Source organism: Protopterus annectens, chromosome 2.part0 (genome assembly GCF_019279795.1).
Source record: "Protopterus annectens isolate FY-2018-M chromosome 2.part0, PAN1.0, whole genome shotgun sequence".
Taxonomy (NCBI): domain Eukaryota; kingdom Metazoa; phylum Chordata; order Ceratodontiformes; family Protopteridae; genus Protopterus; species Protopterus annectens.
In genome coordinates, this window is record NC_056728.1 from 250,024,464 (window position 1) to 250,045,773 (window position 21,310).

The 21,310-nt window shown below is 43.8% G+C and overlaps 1 protein-coding gene across 1 annotated transcript in view; it reads right to left on the reverse strand.

Annotated features, from left to right (window-relative positions):
- Positions 1–21,310, reverse strand: part of LOC122792730 — a 1,288,351-nt gene that overhangs the window by 188,818 nt on the left and 1,078,223 nt on the right. Inside the window, exon 9 of the mRNA XM_044060312.1 lies at positions 6,272–7,920. Coding sequence (XP_043916247.1) covers positions 6,272–7,920 — 1,649 coding nt within the window. The remainder of the gene's footprint in view (positions 1–6,271; positions 7,921–21,310) is intronic.

The following is a 21,310-nucleotide window of genomic DNA, read 5'->3' on the forward strand; positions in this document are numbered from 1 at the left end:
AGTTATTTTTCAGGATAATATCTAGTAGTTGTTCTACTTGATTACACTCGTTAGTAGTTGCCCCTTTTGACCTAATAAGGTCAACTACCCACTCAATACCCAAATAATGTGGGATGCAAGAGTATAAATCACTAACATTGACGGTTAAAAAGTTTAAAGTACCGTCAAACACTATAGTTTGCATGTTTTCCAAAAAGGACCATGAGTCCTTAAGAATTTGTTTTTCTTTATTTACATAGTTCTTTAATATGGAGTCCGCTAGTTTGGCACATGCATAAGTCATTGATAGTCTTGCATCCACTAAACCCCTAAAGGGTGGGTTCAGTAGGTCTTTGTGAAGTTTTGGAATCCCAAAGATTTTTGGGATTCTTGGTGCTAACATTGTTAAGTAATGATTTTGATTCATATCAATTAGTCCATCTAAGTATAAATCATTAATAAATATCTTAATATTATTATAAGCCTGGTTTAGTTGGTTCTTATTTGACAGTTCATAAGTGTTTTTTTTCTAACAATGTTAGCATAATGTTCGAATAGTCTTCATTATACATCAGTACACGTCCCCCACCTTTGTCTGGTTTCATAAATCTGAGTGGGAGGCTCCTAAGTAGTGTTAATAATTCTATTTCTTCTTCTGAAATGTTGTTCTTATATTTCCCTCTCATTGAGTTCATTAACTGTCTAAATTCATTTTCACATAGTTGCTCATACATGTTTAAAATAGCATTTTGAGGTGGATTAAATGTGCTTGCTACTCAATTCATTTTCATTATAAGTAGTATTACCAAACAAAATGCTTAAATTCAATTTACGAATAAACAGTTTGAAGTCAATCAACAATTCTGCAATGTCACATTTTTTAGATGGTACAAAGGTGAGTCCCTTTGCAAATAATTCCACCATAATTCCACCAATGTCACATCAATACAACACTCGGTGTAATTATAAATTGTGAAATCCCCTTCTGTGTTTGTAACTGTCTCATATAGCTTTAACCCTGATGTTTTTAGTTGCTGCGAGTGTTGTATTTTTTCTTTAATCCTTGCTGTGGGTTCATTTTCCAGTTGCCCCCCCTCCCCCCTCTGTAGATTTTTTGTTGTTGTTGGCCTTGGCCTTGCCATTGATTATTGTCTACAGGGTGTAGTTCATTTAATCCTTGACCACCGGTTTCTGCTTCGAAAATGTCACCCTCAAAGCTATAATTGATAGAAACTGTATTTTGGGGTTCCATTCCTTGCCCATCAGAGATATTCCTGTTCTGTACTGTTCTTCCTTGTTTTCTTACTGTAGTCTGATCTATATAGGCTCTATAATTACGGTGGCTAGTTTGGGAGCTTGGGGGCTTAGGAAATGCTGACCCCTCTTGATATGCTTTCAAATCTCTCTGTAATTTCTTTAATTTATTTGCTTTAAGTTTAGTCATTTGTTGGGCTATACTTGACAGTGTCCTATTATATTCAAAGTCATATCTATTATAATCAAAGTCTTCCTTTATTTCCTGTTCCAATGTAGTAGTTTCCCTTGCCAGGCCATCTAATGTAACTTGATAATGCTTAACCATACATCGTAGTATCTCAAGACCATGGTTGTTGTATATAGCAATCAATTCATTATAGAAATCCGACCCATATTCTAGGCCAGTAGGGTATGAATAGTGTCTTAGTCCCTTAGGGACTATGTTTTCTTTTAAACATCTATTAAAATAATTAAGTTCAGGTTGAAGTTTCTTAATTTTAAACAATTTAGAATCAAACAACTTTAATTTGTCCACTATAGTGCACCTACTGTTATTGTCGGTAGTTACATCAGCTTCTTCTGATGGACAGTCCATATTTAATTCATTGTTTAACCAAGTACTAGGATCAAAACTGTTAACAGCAGTGGTTCGAATTACCTCGTTTGTTTCTCTCGTTCACCTCCGTTGTGGTAAAGCATTTCCATCAGTGTGCAACCCTTGTGCACTAGGTACATCTGGATTAGTGCTAGTTGTTGGGTTAAAAACGCTGCCGCTGGAATTGGTTGCAAAGTCCACCTTTTCCGATAAGCGGTCTAGTCATTCGTTAATTAATTCCAAAAGTTGTGTCAGGTTACCTTCAACCTTTGTTTACACACCACATCACAGAGGTGTTTGCTTGTGTACGCTTACAGAGGTCCTGGGGATTACAGTTGCTTCAAGGTCTTAAAGCATTGCTAACAGTCAACATCTCCCTGACATTTATATGCTTCTGTCTGTCTACAAGATCCCACAGAGTTTGCATGTTTACCCCAAGCCAAATCTGTAGTGATTGAAGGGGGATGGAAAGGAGAATGAAATACCCGAGAATGCGAGATATCTAGTCTACTCATCATACAATCTTCCTTTGTACAAACCTTAGAACTGGAATCTGAAAAGTCAAGGGGGTGGTTAGATGCTGACTCCAGACTATTCTGAGTTACCACTGTAATTACCTTGTGTGCAGTCTGGCAAAGAACATGCCATGTAGCCTAGAATCCTGAAAAAACTCCCCTACAGACACTTAGCTTAGGTTGGAGAAAAACAGACAGAACTGCTGAAACATACCTTGGTCTAGCAGAAGAAAGGCTCTTTCCAAGGCAGAGTCCAAAAAACATCACAGAGAAATCATTCTGTGAGGTAGGAAGAGAGAAGATTTCTGTAAATTGATTTGAAAACCTTGAGGAGAAGCTCCTAAATAGTTGCTAGGGATGCTTGACAGTTGGAAGAGAGTCTGCAAAGATAAGAAAAATGTGAAAGTCTCAGAGACTGCAATAAGCAATGACTAGAGCTTGGCACAGAGTAAAACAAAGAACTGATAATGTAAGTCAGACACAGCAACTTTTAAGAAACACCCACAATGCTTGGCAATAGGAATATGATGACAGGTGCCCTTTAGATCCAGGTTTACCATAAAAGCTAGATGTGGAATCAGAGGTACAAATCTTTGAAGTAATAATATTGTAAACTATGGAATCTTGTCAAAAGTGTTTAGAGAAGAAAAGTCCAGAACTGGCCTTCAAGATTCTTTTAGTTTGGGAACTAGGAAAATTCTAGAATAAAATAATTTGCCAAGGGTGGGGGGAGGAAACTTGAACAGGCAGGGTAGTCATGCTAAGTGAAAAGACTGTCCTTGATTTTTGGAGGCACTGCCTTTCCTTTTAAGACCTCTTTTCCACTTTTATTGAACCCTGATTACTGCCTCTGCTGCCTAAACTAACCCCGATTACTGGCTCTTTGATACCTTAAACTCTGTATTGACAAATGGAGATGAGGAGGAAGAACTATTGTTTGGTCTGTTAAAAGAAGGGTGGAAAGTTACTCCTTGACTCAGATTTCTCTTTTCATCACACTTCTTAAGCATCCCAGAAGCAGAAGGTCCAAACAGACTCCTTATGTAAGGGAGACTTTAAAAGTCACAGATTTAACATTCTCAGAAACATTTTGAGACTAGAATCAAACCAGTGTTCTCAAACCTGATACAGATGCAGCAGCTCTAGAAGAAGAGTCAGCAGCACCATAAGCATATTTTAAAGCCTGCTTAATCTGAAACACCGCCGTCTTAAAATCAGTTAATTTTTTTAACACAGAAGAAGGAAGGTTAGCCATTCACTGCTGCATATTCTCAAAATATTTAATACATGAGCTTGGAAGTTAAAAATACTGAAAGCTTAAGTACTAGAGAAATACATTTTCTTCCACAACTTATCTTTTGCATTCCCATCTTTGCCAGAAGGAACGGGGTTACTAGCTGTAACCTGTTTAGCAGCAGTATATTTTAAAAGAAAAAAATGAGTGATGGATCTGCTTTAGGATTAGAAAACAGGTACTTGTGTGCTTGGAAGACATTATATAACCTGTCAGACATCTTAGAACAGAATGTTGACGGTTGGGAAGATTTAATGCATTCCATAAGGTAAGCACCATGGAGGGGTGCAGCTTTAGACATCTGTAGCAAATCATAATACATTTTCTCTGCCATAGGAATTTCATTATGGTCCCACTGAAACACCTCTAACATCCAATAAAATGACTGTAAAAGAAATGCCTTTAGCAAACAAATCTGAAGTCATACTATCCTCAGAATTAGAATGCTCAGACTGACAAGAACCTCATGAAGTGTACCCCATACCCAGTCCTGACTGCTCTTCTGCCTGAAAATTCTTGTCAGAATGAGAAGAAAAACTTTTCCTTTTCCTGCCAGAAGCTTAAGAAGGTAAATAAAAAATCAGTAAGCAGTTTTTTGGTAAATCCCAGGAAATCTGCCCTATCCCAGGAAACAGAAACAGGAGACTGGAATTTTGTCTTCCTAACTGTATTCTCCATGAAAAAAGCCTGACACTTAAGCACACTAGACCCAATATTCCCAGCACCATCCCAACCCAGTATAAACCATTCACCTGCCTCTTCAACCTGACAGTGGTAAAATGGCTTTCCCTTGCTCACTATAGGCATCCCTCGAGTCTCAGAGGATGTAGCTAACCCCTAACATGGTTGGGGGAAACAAGGTGCTTGGGAAAGTAGAACCCTGGAGACTGACTGCTGTCCCATTAGTAATCTGCGATCAAGGACTAAAAAGTAGACAATGGATAAATCAGTAAAGATATCAGAAGAGCGCAAGTGGTACTGAGGTAAGTATACCACTGACAGTCCCCCACAAGCACAGTACTCTGTCCCAAATGTTGTTTTTCTTTCGGCTTTCCCGGGTTAGGGGTCACCACAGCGGAACTGGAACTCCGGTCCACTAAAGATTGGCAGCCAATTTTTATGGTGTCGAGGGTACCAGTCCGACGCCCAACCTTCAACGAAGGCACGCCCATTCACGCATGTCTTTCGAATGCCAATCGACTGCGGGGAGGACATGCAGACTCCACACAGAATGCGCTCCAGCAGAGAATCAAATGGGAGAACCTCTAATCTGGGAAAGTTCTTAATGAATAAACAAAAAAAAAAAAAATAAAAATTCCTCACAAAAAGTATGCACAAGCAACATTATACAATTCAGTCCAATATTTTATGACAGTCCATAATACTTTGTTTGCAAACATACCACAAAATGACAGAAAAAAAGCAAGTTTACTTCTTAAAATTAATTTAAAACGGGCAGGTTTATTCAAGTGCGAGGACTTATCTAACCATCTTTTGTAGAGCATTAGCTAAGTGACAGAACATGGGTACCAGTGAATGAAGCTTTCAATAAGAAACTGGCACTCATACTGCCTTTTATATGGAGTTCACCATGTGCTCCTTGGCAGGTGGAGTGCCTGGAGAGCACCCAAAGTTATACAAAGCTGGCCGGTGTAGAGGCTTGGGACCCATATAACTTAGGCTACTATAACCATGAGCCATGTATTGAACATCCCCTTACAGTGATAGATCAAGAAGGCTGCTTCAACTTAGTGTCAAGAGGAAAAGACAGATGGGTTCACTAGATTTTCATTCCCATCTAAGAGAAAAGACAGATGGTTCACTAGATTTTCATTCCATCTAAGAGAAAAGACAGATGGTTCACTAGATTTTCATTCCATGTAAGTGTAAAAAAAAACTGGGATAGTAAACATACTTTACATAATGTAGCCTTTATTAAATTCCCTGATCAGCAGGAAGTATTATGTGCTTCTCAATAAATAAAGATCAAGTGCAACTGTAAATCGAAGAATAGCCTGAACACAGGCACCACTTTCTGAACAAAGATTATATCAACCAGATGGAAAAAAATATGCACACTAGTGCAGAAAGTCAAGGCAATAACTTTTAGTTGTAAAACTTCTAATGACTCAAACTCCATTTATAAGGTTTTTCACTGAAAATCATCAAAACACAGCGAGGTTACACACATCTGCTCTTCTCTGATTCTGAACTTCAGCAAACAATCACTGGAGAATGTGAGATGAGTTATGCTTGTGGGAATAAGTTTTATCTGTTGAGCAGTCCTAACTGCTGTGATGTCAATCCTACCGGTTACCAAAGATGGACTTTTCCTTATCAGATCCATAAATTATTAACAAAATCATGCACAAATATATACACAGTACAAAAGTAAAAGCAGTTTAGTGAGATGAGAGTAGTTCTTGAGCTGACACTTTGGCACACTCGACCTCCATCGTACTTTTTACACGGAGTGTAAAAGGAATAGTCTGATAGTTCACAAACCCAAAAGCATCAAAAGCTTCAATGCCAGATTCAGTTGCATTCTTCACTAAATAAGCACAACATATGCATTCATTATACAAAAGTCAGATTCTAAATGTTTCCAGCAATAATTTATGAATACTATACCTTAACAACTGCATTCCATTCTAAGGTCTGCTTATCCGTGCCGATGCACTTATTTTTCATTTCACTATAAACAGTCTGTGAACCTTGATCTACCACAGTACTCTGACAAAAGGGCCATTTTTCTGTATTACAAGCTGAATTTCTGTAACTGCCATTCTTACTTCTGCCTGGTTTTGTACTGTTCATCATGGAAAGATCAGTGTTATCAGCTCTTGAGGTTGTGTCAGGTTTAGTCATGGTACTTCTGCTCACTTTTAAACAATTCTTAAAGTCTGCAGACACATCAACACTCTTCGATATACCGGGTTTCTTATCTAAGCAAGAAGTACATTTCCGATGCATTACAATTAGCTTGGTTCTGATATCATGGCAATCATCCGAAGCACTACTGTCTTCAATCAACTTTAAACAAAGTTTATCTTGCTTAGCTATATCATTTCCTTTGCAGGACTTTTCACCCTTTCTCTGCACCATGACTCTATCAGTATCAAAATTCTCATCCACAGTTACAAAAGAGTCTTTTAATTCTGCATCAGCAGCTATCTCAAGTACTTCAGGAGAAAGTATTCTTGAATCTTCTAATAACATCTTCCATTTTGTATTACTCACTGTTTTGAACAAAAAAGCAGTACTACTGCTGTTGCTGCTGCCTTCAGCCTGACACCATGGTGCATCTTTCTTCTCTTCTGAAGCAATGCATTGTGTTCCATCTGCAAATTCACTCTGCAAATCATGTGAACAGAACTTTACTGCACAACCACCTCTCTCCTTTGTTCCCATGGCTTTCTCACTAACAGTATTTAGAGATGCTGTTTCAATCATGATTTGATATACATCATTTACTTCATCACTGGAATTCATACTTAAACAAGCAGTTGGGAAATCAGAGTCCTGGAGTTTATGTTCTGTGTTAACTGAAGCATCATTCAATTCAACTATTTGCTTATCAACAGTTCCCACAGATTCAGAAGCAGAGACAAAGGACAGATTTATTGAGTCTTCACTGTAAGTGCCACTGCATTCCTTATTTTTAACTGCTACAGTACCAGCATGCAAGACTTTATGTTCAGTGGTTGTAGTATTCATATCTTCACAAGGTGCACTACAAATGTGCTCACTCACGTATCTACAAATTCTACGGCTGTCAAGGCTGCCATACTGTGAAAATGTTTCCTGTGCTACACTCTCAACTAAATGACGTTTTTCAGTCTCATATATATTACTGGGTGTCAAACTGGCTACTTCTTCATGCAGATTAGTTTTGACACTGCAAAAGCCTTCTTCATTTTCCTTTCTGAACATCTCAAACTCTGTGTCTAAGGACACATTCAAGGCCTCAAAATTTTTAGATGCTAATATGGGTCCTGAAGTATCATCTATTTCTTGAGCTGGAACTAATACACCTCTGTGTGACAGCAGTTCAAGGGACTTTTTCTTTGAGGATTTTATGTTAAAAGGCAATTTCAGTTTTAAACTTGACTTTGGTATAGCCTTATAGTCACACTCAACATTGTGGCTGTACTGATTTCCTTTCATACAATTATCAGCACTTCTGTGATTATCACCAACAGTTACAGGACAAACTGCGTTTTCCCCTAGAGGGCATGTATTCATCATCTTCTCACTGTTACTGCGGGTAACATTTTCATCTGTGAGAAAGACAAAAGTTATATTGCCATGTTTTCAGGCATCTGTACACTAAATATTTGCAGTACAAAAGTCAATACATTAGTATACACGCACACAAATTTCAGTTATGTACAGTACTGGAGCACACAAAAAAATATGCACAAATATTTAAATGCGTCACCTTTCCTAATTTAAATACAGAATCACATATGATAATGGCTGTACTTAATCGTAAGAAATGCTCAATATTTCCTCTAGCAGGGTTAGCACCTACAACACACCATATAAGGAAGACTAGTGCACATTAATACAAGGGCCTCTCTCAAATCAAGTAAAATACTAGGTTCTGTACTCCACATGTCATTCAAGATAGTACATCTTGTATGTTTGACCAGAAAAAAAGAAGAAGAAATGCCATGTTGGTCCACTATCAGAAAACAAATACATTAGAACACAGAAATGATGCAATACCTTTTATTGGGCCAACACAGGTTTTGCAATTACTCTAGTGAACAGAAATTAGAAGTTATGTACTCACCATAACGTTCCATCTGAGTAGGTGACTTCATTTGGATGCAACCTGTGGGTATCGGATCCGACCTCAGATCCGAGCTGGCATTTCAAAAGCTTAGGCTCCGAGCTCCTAGCTCCTCCCTCTACCCATAACCCCTTGCCAAGCCCTGACTGACCTCAGATTGAGTTTGCCTATATAATACTGACTACAGTACCTGAACAAAGCAAAAAATACTCGCTGCATAAAGGTCAGGGGGATGGAGGGGGGGATGGTTGCATCCAAATGAAGTCACCTACTCAGATGGAACGTTATGGTGAGTACATAACTTCTAAATCTGAAGTAGGCAGACTTCATTTGTCTGCAACCTGTGGGACAGAGTCCCCAGCTACCTGAATCTTGGGCGGCCGTCATGGAAGGATGTTTCGTAGCACCGCTGAGCCAAAGGATGCTCTTCCTCTGGAAACAACATCCACCTTATAATGAGAAATAAAGGTATGAGGTGAGGCCCAAGTGGCTGCCACGCAGATATCATCCAATGACACACGGGACTTAAAGGCGGCTGACGTGGAGACTGCCCTAGTAGAATGAGCCGTAACCCTCTGAGGAGCAGGTCTACCTGAAGTGTCATAAGCCTGCAGAATACAATTAGCAATCCACCTTGATAGTGTGACTTTAGAAACTGCTTTACCCAAAGCAAATTTAGCAAAGGAGACGAACAGCTGATCTGATTGCCTGTGACCAGCTGTTCTGTGAATATAAAATCGTAATTGTCTATGAACATCCAAGGAATGCAGTTTGTATTCTCCTTTGTTTGAGTACTTGGGAAAAACACAGGTAAGTTGATTGATTGGTTGATATTAGATTCTGAAGAGACCTTTGGAAGAAAAGATGGATTGGTCCTGAGGCACACCCTATCTGGAAAGAAGGAAAGGTAAGGCGGCTTGACGATAGAGCCTGAAGTTCAGACACTCTTCTGGCTGAAGTGATAGCTACTAAGAAGGCAGTCTTCCAGGAAAGGTACTTCAGGTCTGTAGACGCTGCAGGCTCGAAGGGAGGAGCAGTAAGGGCTTGCAGAACTAAAGATAGGTCCCAAGGTGGTACAATCTCTTTGACTGGAGGCCTCAACAAAAAAAATCCCTTTAAGAAAGGTTTTGCCCAATTTCCCCGTCATGAGGGGAGCTGTCTCATGACCAATGTGATAATGAGAGATGGCTGCCAATTGTACCTTAATCGTGGAAGAACTTGCCCCTTGATGAAAGAGGTCTGTTAAAAATCCAGCACTGCCGACATAGGTGCTGAAAAAGGATCCAAACTTTTCTGGACCGCCCAAATAGAGAATCTCTTCCATTTACTCCGATAAACCTGCCTAGTGGAAGGTTTATGAGCTGCCACTAGGATGGCCTTGACCGGTGACGAGATACTGGGAGTCCTAATCAAGGATGGAACTGGAGCAGCCAAGCTGTCAATTTCAGGGTGCGTAGATTGGGGACGAAATTCCCAGAGGATGGGAGATGAGATCCGAATCGGATCCAGAATCCAGGGTGGATTCACTTTGTGAGACCATACAAAGGGGAACCAGGGTTGACGAGGCCAGAACGGGCAATGAGAATCATTCTGCTCCCCAAACTGTTGGCTTTCTGCAGAAGCCTCTGCATTAGAGGTAGTGGAGGGTAGGCATAAAGGAGACCGGGAGGCCAAGCATGCACCAGCGCATCTCTCGGGATTCCCTGGTGGGAAGCAGAGCGAAGAAATTGTCGCATTTGGCGTTTGAGTGAGAGGCAAAAGATCGCAACAGGGTTGCCCCCAAACGGCAAAAATCTTCTTCACTACCTGAGGATTGAGAGACCACTCGTGAGGGGAAAGAATGGTGCGACTGAGTTTGTCCGCAAGGATGTTGGATTTTCCCGGAATGTGCGTTGCTACAAGAAAGCGTTTGGTGGAAATTGCCCATTCCCAGACTCTCATGGCCTCTCGACAAAGGGGATAGGACCTGGTTCCTCCCTGTTTGTTGATGTACCAGACTACCGACATGTTGTCTGTCTGAATCGCAATAGTCCCTGAAGGAAGAACATGGTGAAGTGCTTGCAACGCTAGGAGCACCGCCCTCATTTCCAGGACATTTATATGCAACGAAGTCTCTGTGGAGTTCCACGTGCCTTGGACAATCTTCCCCGCAGAATGCCCCCCCCCCACCCGAGGCAAGAAGCGTCCGTGGTCACTGTGGCTCAGGGAAATGCTGCACAAAAAGGTCTCCCTGTCAGAGGCTCCGGAGATCGAAGCCACCAAAGAAGGGAATCCTTGCATGCTTTGCTGACCGCTATCGGAGTGTTGAGAGAGGAACAGAGAGGGGACCACTGAACTTGAAGGGTCCATTGAAGAACCCGCATGCGTAAGCCCGCATGAATAAGAAGCGGGATAGCTGCCGCCATCGAACCTAGGGCCCTCAGGACCGAAGCTGCTGTCGGAAATGGTTGCAGGACCGCTGCAACATGACACTTCAGGTTGGAAATTCTGTCTGGGGTGAGGAAGGCTCGCATTGACCTGGTGTTTAGTCTTCCTCCTATGAAATCTATAACTTGTGTGGGGTGCAGTAAAGATTTCTCCCAGTTGACAGTGATGCCCAGCCTTGGGGCTATACGAAGGAAGTAGTCCCTGGCTGAGCACAGAAGATGCCTTGATGATGCCGTCAGGAGCCAGTTGTCCAGGTATGGAAAGACCTGTAATCCCTGGAGCCTCAGGTGGGCCGCTACAACAGCTAGAACCTTGGTGAACACCCTGGGGGCTGAGGTGAGACCAAAGGGAAGGACCCTGAACTGATAATGACTGGCTCCCAGCCGGAAGCGAAGAAACCTCCTGGACCGTCTGTCCATGCGAATGTGGTAGTACGCGTCCTTGAGGTCGATGGAGCACATCCAGTCGTTCTCCCTCAAGAGGGGGAGTATAGATTGAAGGGTGACCATCCGGAACTTTTGCTTGGTTACTGACAGGTTCAGCAGGGAAAGATCTAAGATCGGTCTTAAGTCCCCGTTTTCTTTGGCACTAAAAGAACCTGGAGTAAAACCCTGACCCGGTTTGATCTGGGGACGCACTGGATAGCTCTCTTTTTTAGCAGCTGTCCGATTTCGATAGCTGCTGCCTCCCTTTGGTCGGGTGGAACATCTGGGAGGCTGCGAGATCTGGGAACTTTGTACAGGGGAATTGTATAACCTCTGGATATCACGCGAAGCACCCAACGGTCTGTTGTGATGGACTCCCAAGAAGTTAGGTGCCTCAAAAAACGCCCCCCGACTGCCTCCAGAGACGGACAGCCGGGCAACCCTTCAGGGCTGCTGCGTGGGTCTATCAGAGAAAGGTTCTCTGGACCCAAAGTTTCTAGGAGCCCCCCTGCCTCTAGGACGGCGACCTCCCTGTCCTCCTCTGCCACGGGAGGACTGGTTATCCGGAGCAGGTTGGGACTGCTGCGACTTCCGGAACCACATCTTCTTCTGTCCCTTTTGGTTCTTCGAGAAGGACCTCTGGGGAGCTGAGAAGCGGACTCCGACGGCAGACAGCGTCTTCCCGTCCTTCTCGCTCTGGACTAATGTTTCGCGAACAGTTTTGCCAAACAAGGCAGAACCATCAAAGGGGCATTCGCGAAAGTCGCCTTGAAGGGCTCTGCGAAATCACAGTGGCGGAGCCAGGCCTGCCGCCTCATGACTAGGCCTGCTCCGCTGGCTCTAGCGGCTCCCTCGGTAGCGTGAGAAAGCAGCCGCATAGATGTGTTAGAAACTGCTCTAAGAGTGGCCATTCGGTGGAGTATACCTGCTTGTCCTCACCCGACATGGACTCTGGGGGAGATGCAGCGTATTCTTTAATCAAATCCCGCTGCATCCTGATGACGTGTGCCATGTAGTTCAGCGCTCTCAAAGAGAAGGTTGCTGAACTGAAAACTCGCTTCCCAATGCGATCCATCGAGCGAGACTCCTTGCCCGGAGGATGCATAGAGGGACTCTCCTGGGCCAATTCCCTCTTAGTGGCTGCAGCCATCATCATGGCATCTACTGGGGGGCCTTTGCTCCAGTGAGTGCGGTCCGCCGGAGGGGAAAGGATACGGTCAGGACGCTTGGGTACAGGCTCAACGGTGTCCGGATCCTTCCATGCTCTGATGGATATAAGGTCCACCAGAGGATTGGCAGGAGGGGACACCCAAGAGGTAGATGGGCCCGCCTCGAATGCCTCCAAGAACACAGACTCGTCTGAGGAGGCCTTGGGGGCAGACCACCCCCCCCCTGATCCTCAACATTTCCATAATGTCTCCAAATGAGACGTCCTCAGGGGGTGACCTTGGGGAGCCTTCCCCTTCATCCAAGTCTGTGTCTTGATAACGGACTCGGGAGTCCATGTGCCTCCTTTGCACTTACGCTTCCGAGGTACTTCTTCGGGGCTGTCCGAGGAGTACTCTTCCGCAGCTGGATGTTCCAAGGGAACTACTTGGGACATCGAGGCGGGCTGTCCCTGGGACCGGCTGGTGGGAGCCTGGCCCAACTGCAAGGGAGTGCGGGATGGAGCCGTGGCAGCGACCGGGGTCCGAAGTCCTCAACAGTGCCCTTTCCACTACGTCGAAGGCCGAGGGGAGCCAGCTTCTCTAAACCCGGAGCCGACCCCACTGGATCCGGCCTTGCGGATCGGAGCCGAGACCGTCGGATCCGAGAGACCGGTGTGCTCCGACCTAGACGGAGCCGAAGACACACCAGCTCCCTCAGATCCGAGGCTCGGTCCTCGGCTCCGAGGTCGGGTCCGGCACCAAGCACTCAAGGGATGGGACGGATCCGAGGTGCGCCGACCTATCGGATCCGACCCATCCCCGAATCCAACTCTGCCCAGCGCCGACAGCTCCGAACCCATGGTGTGGGTCGGAGAAGGAGCCAAAGGCGAAAAGGGGTCAAGCCCCTCCCGGATGGGGACTAGGAGCACTCCCATTTGCATTTGGGCCTGGATGAATTTCCTCATCATCCGGTCCATGTCTGCTTCACTCATGGAGAAGGTCGATCTAGTCGAGGCCACCGAAGCGGATCTAGAGAGCCTTGGGGACCACGCTGAAGGGCTAGCCTCCTCCTCCTCAGGCCCAGGAGAGAACCGAGGGAGTGGAGCCGAGGAGGAGGAAGCTAGAAGGCACAGGAGAGGCCCGCTTGGATGGAGGAGCCGAACTAGAGGTTTCAGCTCTCCGTTTGTGGTGCCTCTCCTGTGCCTCTCCTTCTTTCTCTCTCCCTAGAAGACTCTCTCCTCCGGCATCTTAGAGGGAGGTTGAGTCCCAGCCGGTGGAGGAGAGCCCACAGCAACTGTTTGCTGTGTAGAAGGGCAGAAGCGGCGGTATCTGGAGGGAGAAGTCCTGCCAGAACCAGCTTCGACCTCCGCTCCCTCAAAGCTCGGGGTTGAACCCTGCACAAATGGTACAACCAGATGACAGGTGTTCAACCCCAAGATGACCAAGAGTGTGGCCATCCGCTGGGGACAGCTTATGGCCACACTCGTACAGTTAGAGAATACTGCCTTATGGGCTTCAGACATGTTAAGCCCTAACAGGCCTAAAACACACACACACACACACAAACTACGCAAAACCCGAGAAAAAATTAAAAGATAGAGAGAGGAAAGCCTAACACAAACACTTCTAACTAATTAAATTAAAAAAGTTAAAGTTTTTCAAAATTTTCCTGTCAGAAAACTTATCTGCACTAGGAGCTCAAGGAATCCGTCGCAACTTGAAAGCGGCAAACGAAATCTGAGGTCAGTCAGGGCTTGGCAAGGGGTTATGGGTAGAGGGAGGAGCTAGGAGCTCGGAGCCTAAACTTTTGAAATGCCGGCTCGGATCCGAGGTCGGATCCAATACCCACAGGTTGCAGACAAATGAAGTCTGCCTACTTCAGATCTGTATTTACAGTTTCCAGACATGCCACACAACCTAGAACACAAACAAAATGGTAATTTGCTACACAATTTATAATGTATGAAGCAAATGTATACTTAATATGGAGCAGCATAATGCTGCAAGCAATGCACATAAATGAAACAATTTTTATTTATTTATTTTATTTTACATATGTTGACTGGGCTAGTCTAACTGGATATATGTCCACTTTCAGTAGAGGCCCGGGGAGATAAGTTCCATGATAAAAAAAATAAAACACAGCAAGTAACATATAACAACGTCAGTCATATATACAATGGACATTTCTGGTTAACACAGAAATATTCAGTGAGGACAGAAATCATAACAGTGTAAAATGCAGGTACAATACAACATACAGGTATAATACATAATAAAAAAGAGGCAGTTTAATGTAAAATTATATTGATAAAGAGTTTTCCCAATAATAAGTACCCACAGGGATGGAAATAATGAAATGTAGAGGGAAATGGTAATAGTTGTTAATAAGGAAGATAGAGCAGTTAATAAGAAGTATAGGGTAGGCAGAGCATATTTTGGACAGAATAGATAACTTGTCAGGTTTAGTAGAGGGGCATAACCAGTGTGTTCTGAGGAAAAGTTTCGGTCTGTTTTTGAAGAGTGATATACAGGAAAAGTGAGGAACGGTCACTGGGAAGAAGATTCCAGGATTTTCCAACAGTATTAGAGAAGAGAGACTCCCCAGCCCTGTTGTTAGATTTAGATGTGTTTACTAGAAGTTTCTGAGATGAACGTAAGGACTTCAGATTATTATAGGGGGTGATGAGGGTAGATAGGAGTATTGGAAGGTTGATAAAGAGTCTTATGGACATGGTATTTAAGCAAATTCTGTAGTTCCAGCCATTGTAGCTGCTTTAAATTAAAGCAATGGTGGGTTCTAAATGTGCTGCCTGTAGCAAATCTGACTATGTTATTGTAGGAGATTTCCATTTTGTTGAGGTTATTCTTAGATTAGTGAAAATGGATGAAGCATAGAGGAGTGTGGAGATTAGATGAGTGTGTGCAATAGTTATTCTGGCTGTAGGTGAAAGGAAGGGTTTAATCCTGTAGAGAGAGACAAGTTTTTTGTTGACAGTTTTTATAGTATTGTTGATATGGATGTCAAAGTTAAGGTTGTTGTCAATGGTGATACCAAGTAGTTTGGCAGTTTGGTCTGGTGATATAATGGTACTGTTACTGGATGTTCATAGGTTCATAGGTTCATACTAGGCTATCTGCCCTAGGGCATTTATAAGCCTAGCCAGAGTTGTGTGGCTTTCACCACCCCTTAGGTTGAAGAATACTATACCCATTAGTTTGCCGTGCCTCTGTCCAGCAGTGATACAGAGATGATCCCCAGGGTAAACCTACGATCTCCCATCCACTGGTCAAGATTCCTCTTGAACAGAGCCAGCGAGGTGCTCTGTCTCGCATGGACCGGGATTCTGTTCCACAGCATAGGGAGTCTCTGGATGATGAATCTGTCCCTCCAGCACGTCCTATTTATATCCGTGTTGAGGTTTAAGTCTCTTGCTCTTGTGTCTCTGGTGGATTTGGATTTTTTGAGGTGGAGCATGTCCATTAATTCCGGGTTGGACATGGCCTTGTATGTCAGGCACAGGTCACCTCTGAGCAGACGGTATGCGACTGAATAGAGCTGGAGTTTCTTCAGTCGGGCAGCATATGGCATATTTTTGAGCCCCTTTATCCTTTTGGTGAGGAACTTTTGGGGTCTTTCCAATTGCTGCAGGTGTCGGGTAAGATGCATTCCGAATGGGGCATTGTACTCAATCATTGGTCTGATAAGTGAAGAGTACAGGGGTACAATGACCTCCCTTGATCTGGATGTGAATCCCTTCATAATCAGGTGGGCAATGTAGAAGGTCCTCCTAACCACTTTGCAATGCGAGTGTCAAAAGAAAGGTTACTGTCAACTTGGGTCCCCAGGTCCCTGATAACCTCTTCTGTGCTTAAGGGATTGCCACCTATGTGGTAACTTGGGGTTACCTTGTTTTTACCAAAGAGTATGACTATACATTTTTTGGCGTTTAGCTTAAGGCCATGGCTCTGGCACCAGTTATCCGTTTCTATGAGACCTCTCTGAAGGATATCTGTGTCTGATGGATTTTCAACTATGGCGCCCAGTTTGCAGTCATCTGCAAACTTTGTCAGCCACAATCCTCCTATGTTTGCCTGCACTTCTGAAAAGTAGATGCCGAACAAGAGGGGGCCCAGGACTGAGCCCTGTGGGACACTGCTTGTGACCGGCTTGGAGTCTGACATGGCACCAGCAACTCTAACCCTGTGGGTTCTATCCTTGAGCCAGTTTGCAACTCATCTTGTGACATATGGGTTTACATTTAAGCTGGTGAGCTTTTCTATGATACCCGAGTGGGGTATTGTGTCGAAAGCTTTTGCAAGGTCAAGGAAAAGTCGACCAAGTTCAAGAGGCATGATCTGCCCTTGACAAAGCCGAATTGGGTAGGATCCAATGTCTGTAGGTCCCCTATGCCTTTATTTATGAGTTCCATTATGATCCTCTCCATAGCTTTGCAGACCAGGCTTGTTAAGCTTATGGGGCGGTAATTACCAGGGTCCGTAGAAGCACCGCCTTTGTGGAGTGGGACCACAGTTGCCGTACGCCACTCTTTGGGTACGTATCCTGTGCTAAGGCTAAGATTAAACAGCAGCCTTATGTGTGGGTTTAGTTCCTCATTGAGTTTGTGTAGCACACAGCCGGGGACACCATCCGGTCCCATTGATGCTGTGTTTTTAGCTTTAGAGAGAGCAGCTCTCACCTGGGCATTTGAGATGATTGGGAGGCTACACTCTGCTGGGATAGATATTTCTCCTTTTGTGGTGGGGGGGATTTTCACTGAACCTGTCTGCCAGTATGTTTGCAATGTCTGTGGGTTCAGTGATTTTTGTATCATTTTGGAATAATTCTGAGCATATCTGGGAGTTTCCACACAGATTTCTAACATAGCTAAAGAAGGCCTTATGATTGTCTTTTGAGTCCTTGGCGATTTTTCTCTCAAAGTTGGCCTTGGATGATTTTATGAGTGATCGTAGTTTTTTACTAGTATTGATCAGAGATGTCTTCCCTTTTAGGGATTTTGCTCTATCTTGTAGTAGCTTTCTCCTCTTGTTGTAAAGTTTGTTTATGGCTGGGGCCCACCAGATCGGGTGCTTGCCTTTGGTGGAAAGGGTCTTGATTTTATTTGAGATTGCTTGATCCATGCAATCCTGGAGGTGCTCGTAGAAAGCATTTGTAAGGGATTCAGCAGCGTGGGTTGTGGTTTCCAATGCCTCAGAGGCCTTGAAGGATACCACACCAGTAGAAGTGTGAAGTTGGCTTTTAAGAAGTTCTTCACTGTGGTCTTTTTTGTTGGGGGTGGGGGCGGGATGTGGATCTCCAGTGAGATTAGTTTATGGTCTGATCTCACCAATGAGGGATATACTTCCGGTGTGGAGCATTTTGTCCCCATGTTTGTGATGATCAGGTCTAGTATATTTTCACCTCTTGTGGGAATGGTGACAAGTTGTTCCATAGCATTTGAGTTTATGAACTCCAGGAACCTTTGGGCTAGGGTACTGGGGCTTGAGTAATGTTCCCAGTCTATGTTTGGGTAGTTGAAGTCACCCAATATGATGGTGTTTGGAGAGACATTTATACTCTCCAGTGTCTTCAGGAAGGCTGTGTGGGGTTCCTGAGTTTGAGAGGGTGGCCTGTAACATGCTACAAACTATAGAGCAGTTTTGCCTATGGTTAATTGCACCTGAATGATCTCTGATGCTTCGTGAGTTGCCACCAGCCTGGAGGTGTGGGTATCCTTGATGAATATGGATACACCCCCTCCTTTTGTGGTACGGTCCGGGTTTTGGGGCCGGAACGCATGATATGAGGTAAAACCTGATAGTGCCGGGGTGCTCTCAGGAGCCTTGAACCAGGTTTCAGTCACAGCACAGACATCGATGTTCTCCATACTGAGGAGGGCTTCGAGGTTGTGCATCTTGAGATTTAGACTTCTGGCATTGAGCAGCATTACCCTTAGTTTTTTTCCATTATTGTTTTCTAGGGCGGTGGGTTTAGAATTTGAGCCTCGTCTAAAAAAGGCACTATGGGGGTGGCAAGAGCCTTTGCCAATATCCGGAAACCCAGGGGTGACAGGTGCAAGCCGTCCCTTGCGAAGCAGCGTGGCTTGTCAAGCATGTCATTCCAGGCAGACAGACATTGGATCCCCATAGAATGACACCAGAAATTAAGCCAATTATTAAAACTGATCATTTTGTCTCTGTATTGTGGCATCATTCTTGGTGAAGGTAGGATACTGCTCAGGGTCAGGGTCATACCAGCCTGGGCTACATAATCTGAGAGCTCCTTTATGTCTCTTTTCATGTAGTCCAGGGAGGTATGTCTCAGGTCATTCACACCGGCATGGACAATGACTGAGTCATACTTGTACTTGCTGTGGAGTGACCCGAGTGCTTGTGTTATGTGGCGGATTCTAGCACCCGACAGGCAGCTTACTGTGACCCTCTCCTTGTTCAGTCTGGTGAGTGGGACGTCAGTGTGTCTGACTATGGAGTCACCTATGACAAGTGTGTCTGGCATTGTGTTTAGCCTTAAGGGCTGTGACTGATTTGCACACTGACTTTGTGATCTATGTGTTGCTTGTGTTATGTCATGAGGTGGCAGTTGTTTGGGTGTCTGCTTTGGAGGCCTCTGCTGTTTTGGTAGATTTTTGATCAGTGCCTCCGAGTATGTCTTTGTGTGTTTATGTGTTTGATTTGTAGTCGTGATAGTTCTATGTGAGACTGGGTTTATGGTGTGTGTGGTTACCTTCTCCTCCTGTCTGGTTTTGCCAGTCCTGAGTTGAGAGAGCTCAGCCTCCAGTTTGGCTATATAGTTGCATCTCTCGCATGTATTTGTGTTTTGTGGGAGGAGGAGAGGGTTATCTGTGTACATGAGGCAATTGTAACATTGCCTCAATATTCCCAGATTCACCAGCTGAGCAGGAGAGGACGCTAGCAACTGACCCTTTGACATGCTAGAAGAAATGAAAAAGTTTGCTGTGTAACTGAGGCAGAAAGGACCTATAGGGAAGTGGGTACTCAAGGGGGGTTTAAGCTAGTGAAGTATTTTGTATAATATAGAAGTGCTTTACCTGACTAAAAAATGCTTTAGGAACAAGTGCTGAGCTTTACAGATAGAGAATAGACTGTTTAGATTACAAGTAGAGCAGTTCTAAGGGAAAAAATGAAGAGCAGACTTTATGGAGCCAGAAATAGTTTAACCTTGTTTAACCGGCGCTGCCCGATGGTACTCTAGTGGCAACTCCGCGCTAAATGCAGAAAAGGCAATAAGTCAGTAGTACAGGCTAGCACACTTTAGTGGGCAGCCAAACAATTAAATTAAACAGCAAACAAACACTTTTCGACTTGAATTAGACTAATTTCGACGAAAATGTACTTTTAAGTGCAGATAATAAAAAATGCAGTAAATAACTATGAAAACAGTTAAAGCTTGCTCTAGGTAAGCAGTAGAAGGTAAAACAAATATAAAAACAGCAGGATACTTAATCAGGAAAGCAGTCGCTTTTTTCAGTTCTCTGTAGCCAGGAAGACTCAACAGGACCACGTGGAGCTGTGTCTGAGCAATATGGCTTCAAAAAAATGCCAGAGGCAGATTTTAACCAGTGAACTTCAAAAGAGCTAGAAATGGTCCAAAATGACCAATTACTACAGCTTCTTGTGCTGAGGTCACTTCCCTCAAGGACAGGTAGGCTATTCAAGGCTCCCCACTGCCACTGGTGAGCTAAGAAACTTCCTTCTATCCAAGTAAGGCAATGGACAACACAGGAAACTGAAAAATCTATAGGAAAGGACTTATGAGAAGGACTGAAAAGGAGGAGTTTAGTTTTTTTGGGGGGTCAAGAGAAGGTAACGCTGTGTGAACATTGTTCAACTGTGTTAAATACTTTTTGGGTAAGGGAGTGAAGCTCAGAAGTGGATGCGGCTGGACATATAAGTGTGGAGTCATCTGCGTATTGTATGCATGTAGCTTGGGGGATTGCTAGATGAAGGTAGTTGATACATATGGAGAAAAGGAGAGGTCCTAATATGGACCCTTCGGGGACACTAAGGTTAACGGGCAGGTGGGTAGATAGAGTGTTGTGCCAAATCACAGCCTGTTGACTTTTATCTAAGTAAGACTGGAACCATTTTATAATGAGTGCATCTAATGATAGGGATTTGAGGATATTTATGAGAATTTGGTGATTTACCATATCGAATGCTTTGGACAGATCAATAAATAGCGCAGAGGAAAGCATATTAAAGTTTCAGTTTTTGTTATTGCAATCAGTAAAGGAAAGGATGGCAATGGTAGTGCTATGGGAAGGTCTGAAACCATGTTGACAGCTGGAAAGTAAGTTATTTTGGATTAGGTGGTCTAGCAATTGCCTATGGATGCATTTCTCCATGATCTTTGCCAAAGGAGAAAGAAGGGCTATGGGACGGTAGTTGGAGAATTCAGTGGAGTTTCCACCTTTATGAAGGGGGATAATATGGAATACTTTCCATATGCTAGGGATGTGACCTTCACTAATAGTTCTATTGATTAGAATGGAAATGGGGTAGGCAAAAGCCTTGGCTGATTTCTGTAGATATTCAGCAGGTAGTTGGTCAGCTGAAGGAGAGCATGGTTTCAGTTTTGAATAAAGGTAAGAATATGTGTTTTTGGGATTGGTTGGAAAAGAAATGGAGGGGTGGGGTTGTGTTATAGGAAGGTAAAGTGAAGTTATTAGGTGACAGATGACTGGTTAGTGTTTGGATAGCATCAGTGAAAAAGGTATTGAATGCATTAACAGTATGCATGGGATTTTCCTGGTCTGTGTTTTGTGGGTTTGGTGTAATGGATTGACCTGGATGTAGTAACTGGTTAATGCTTGCCCAGAATTTTTGTGGG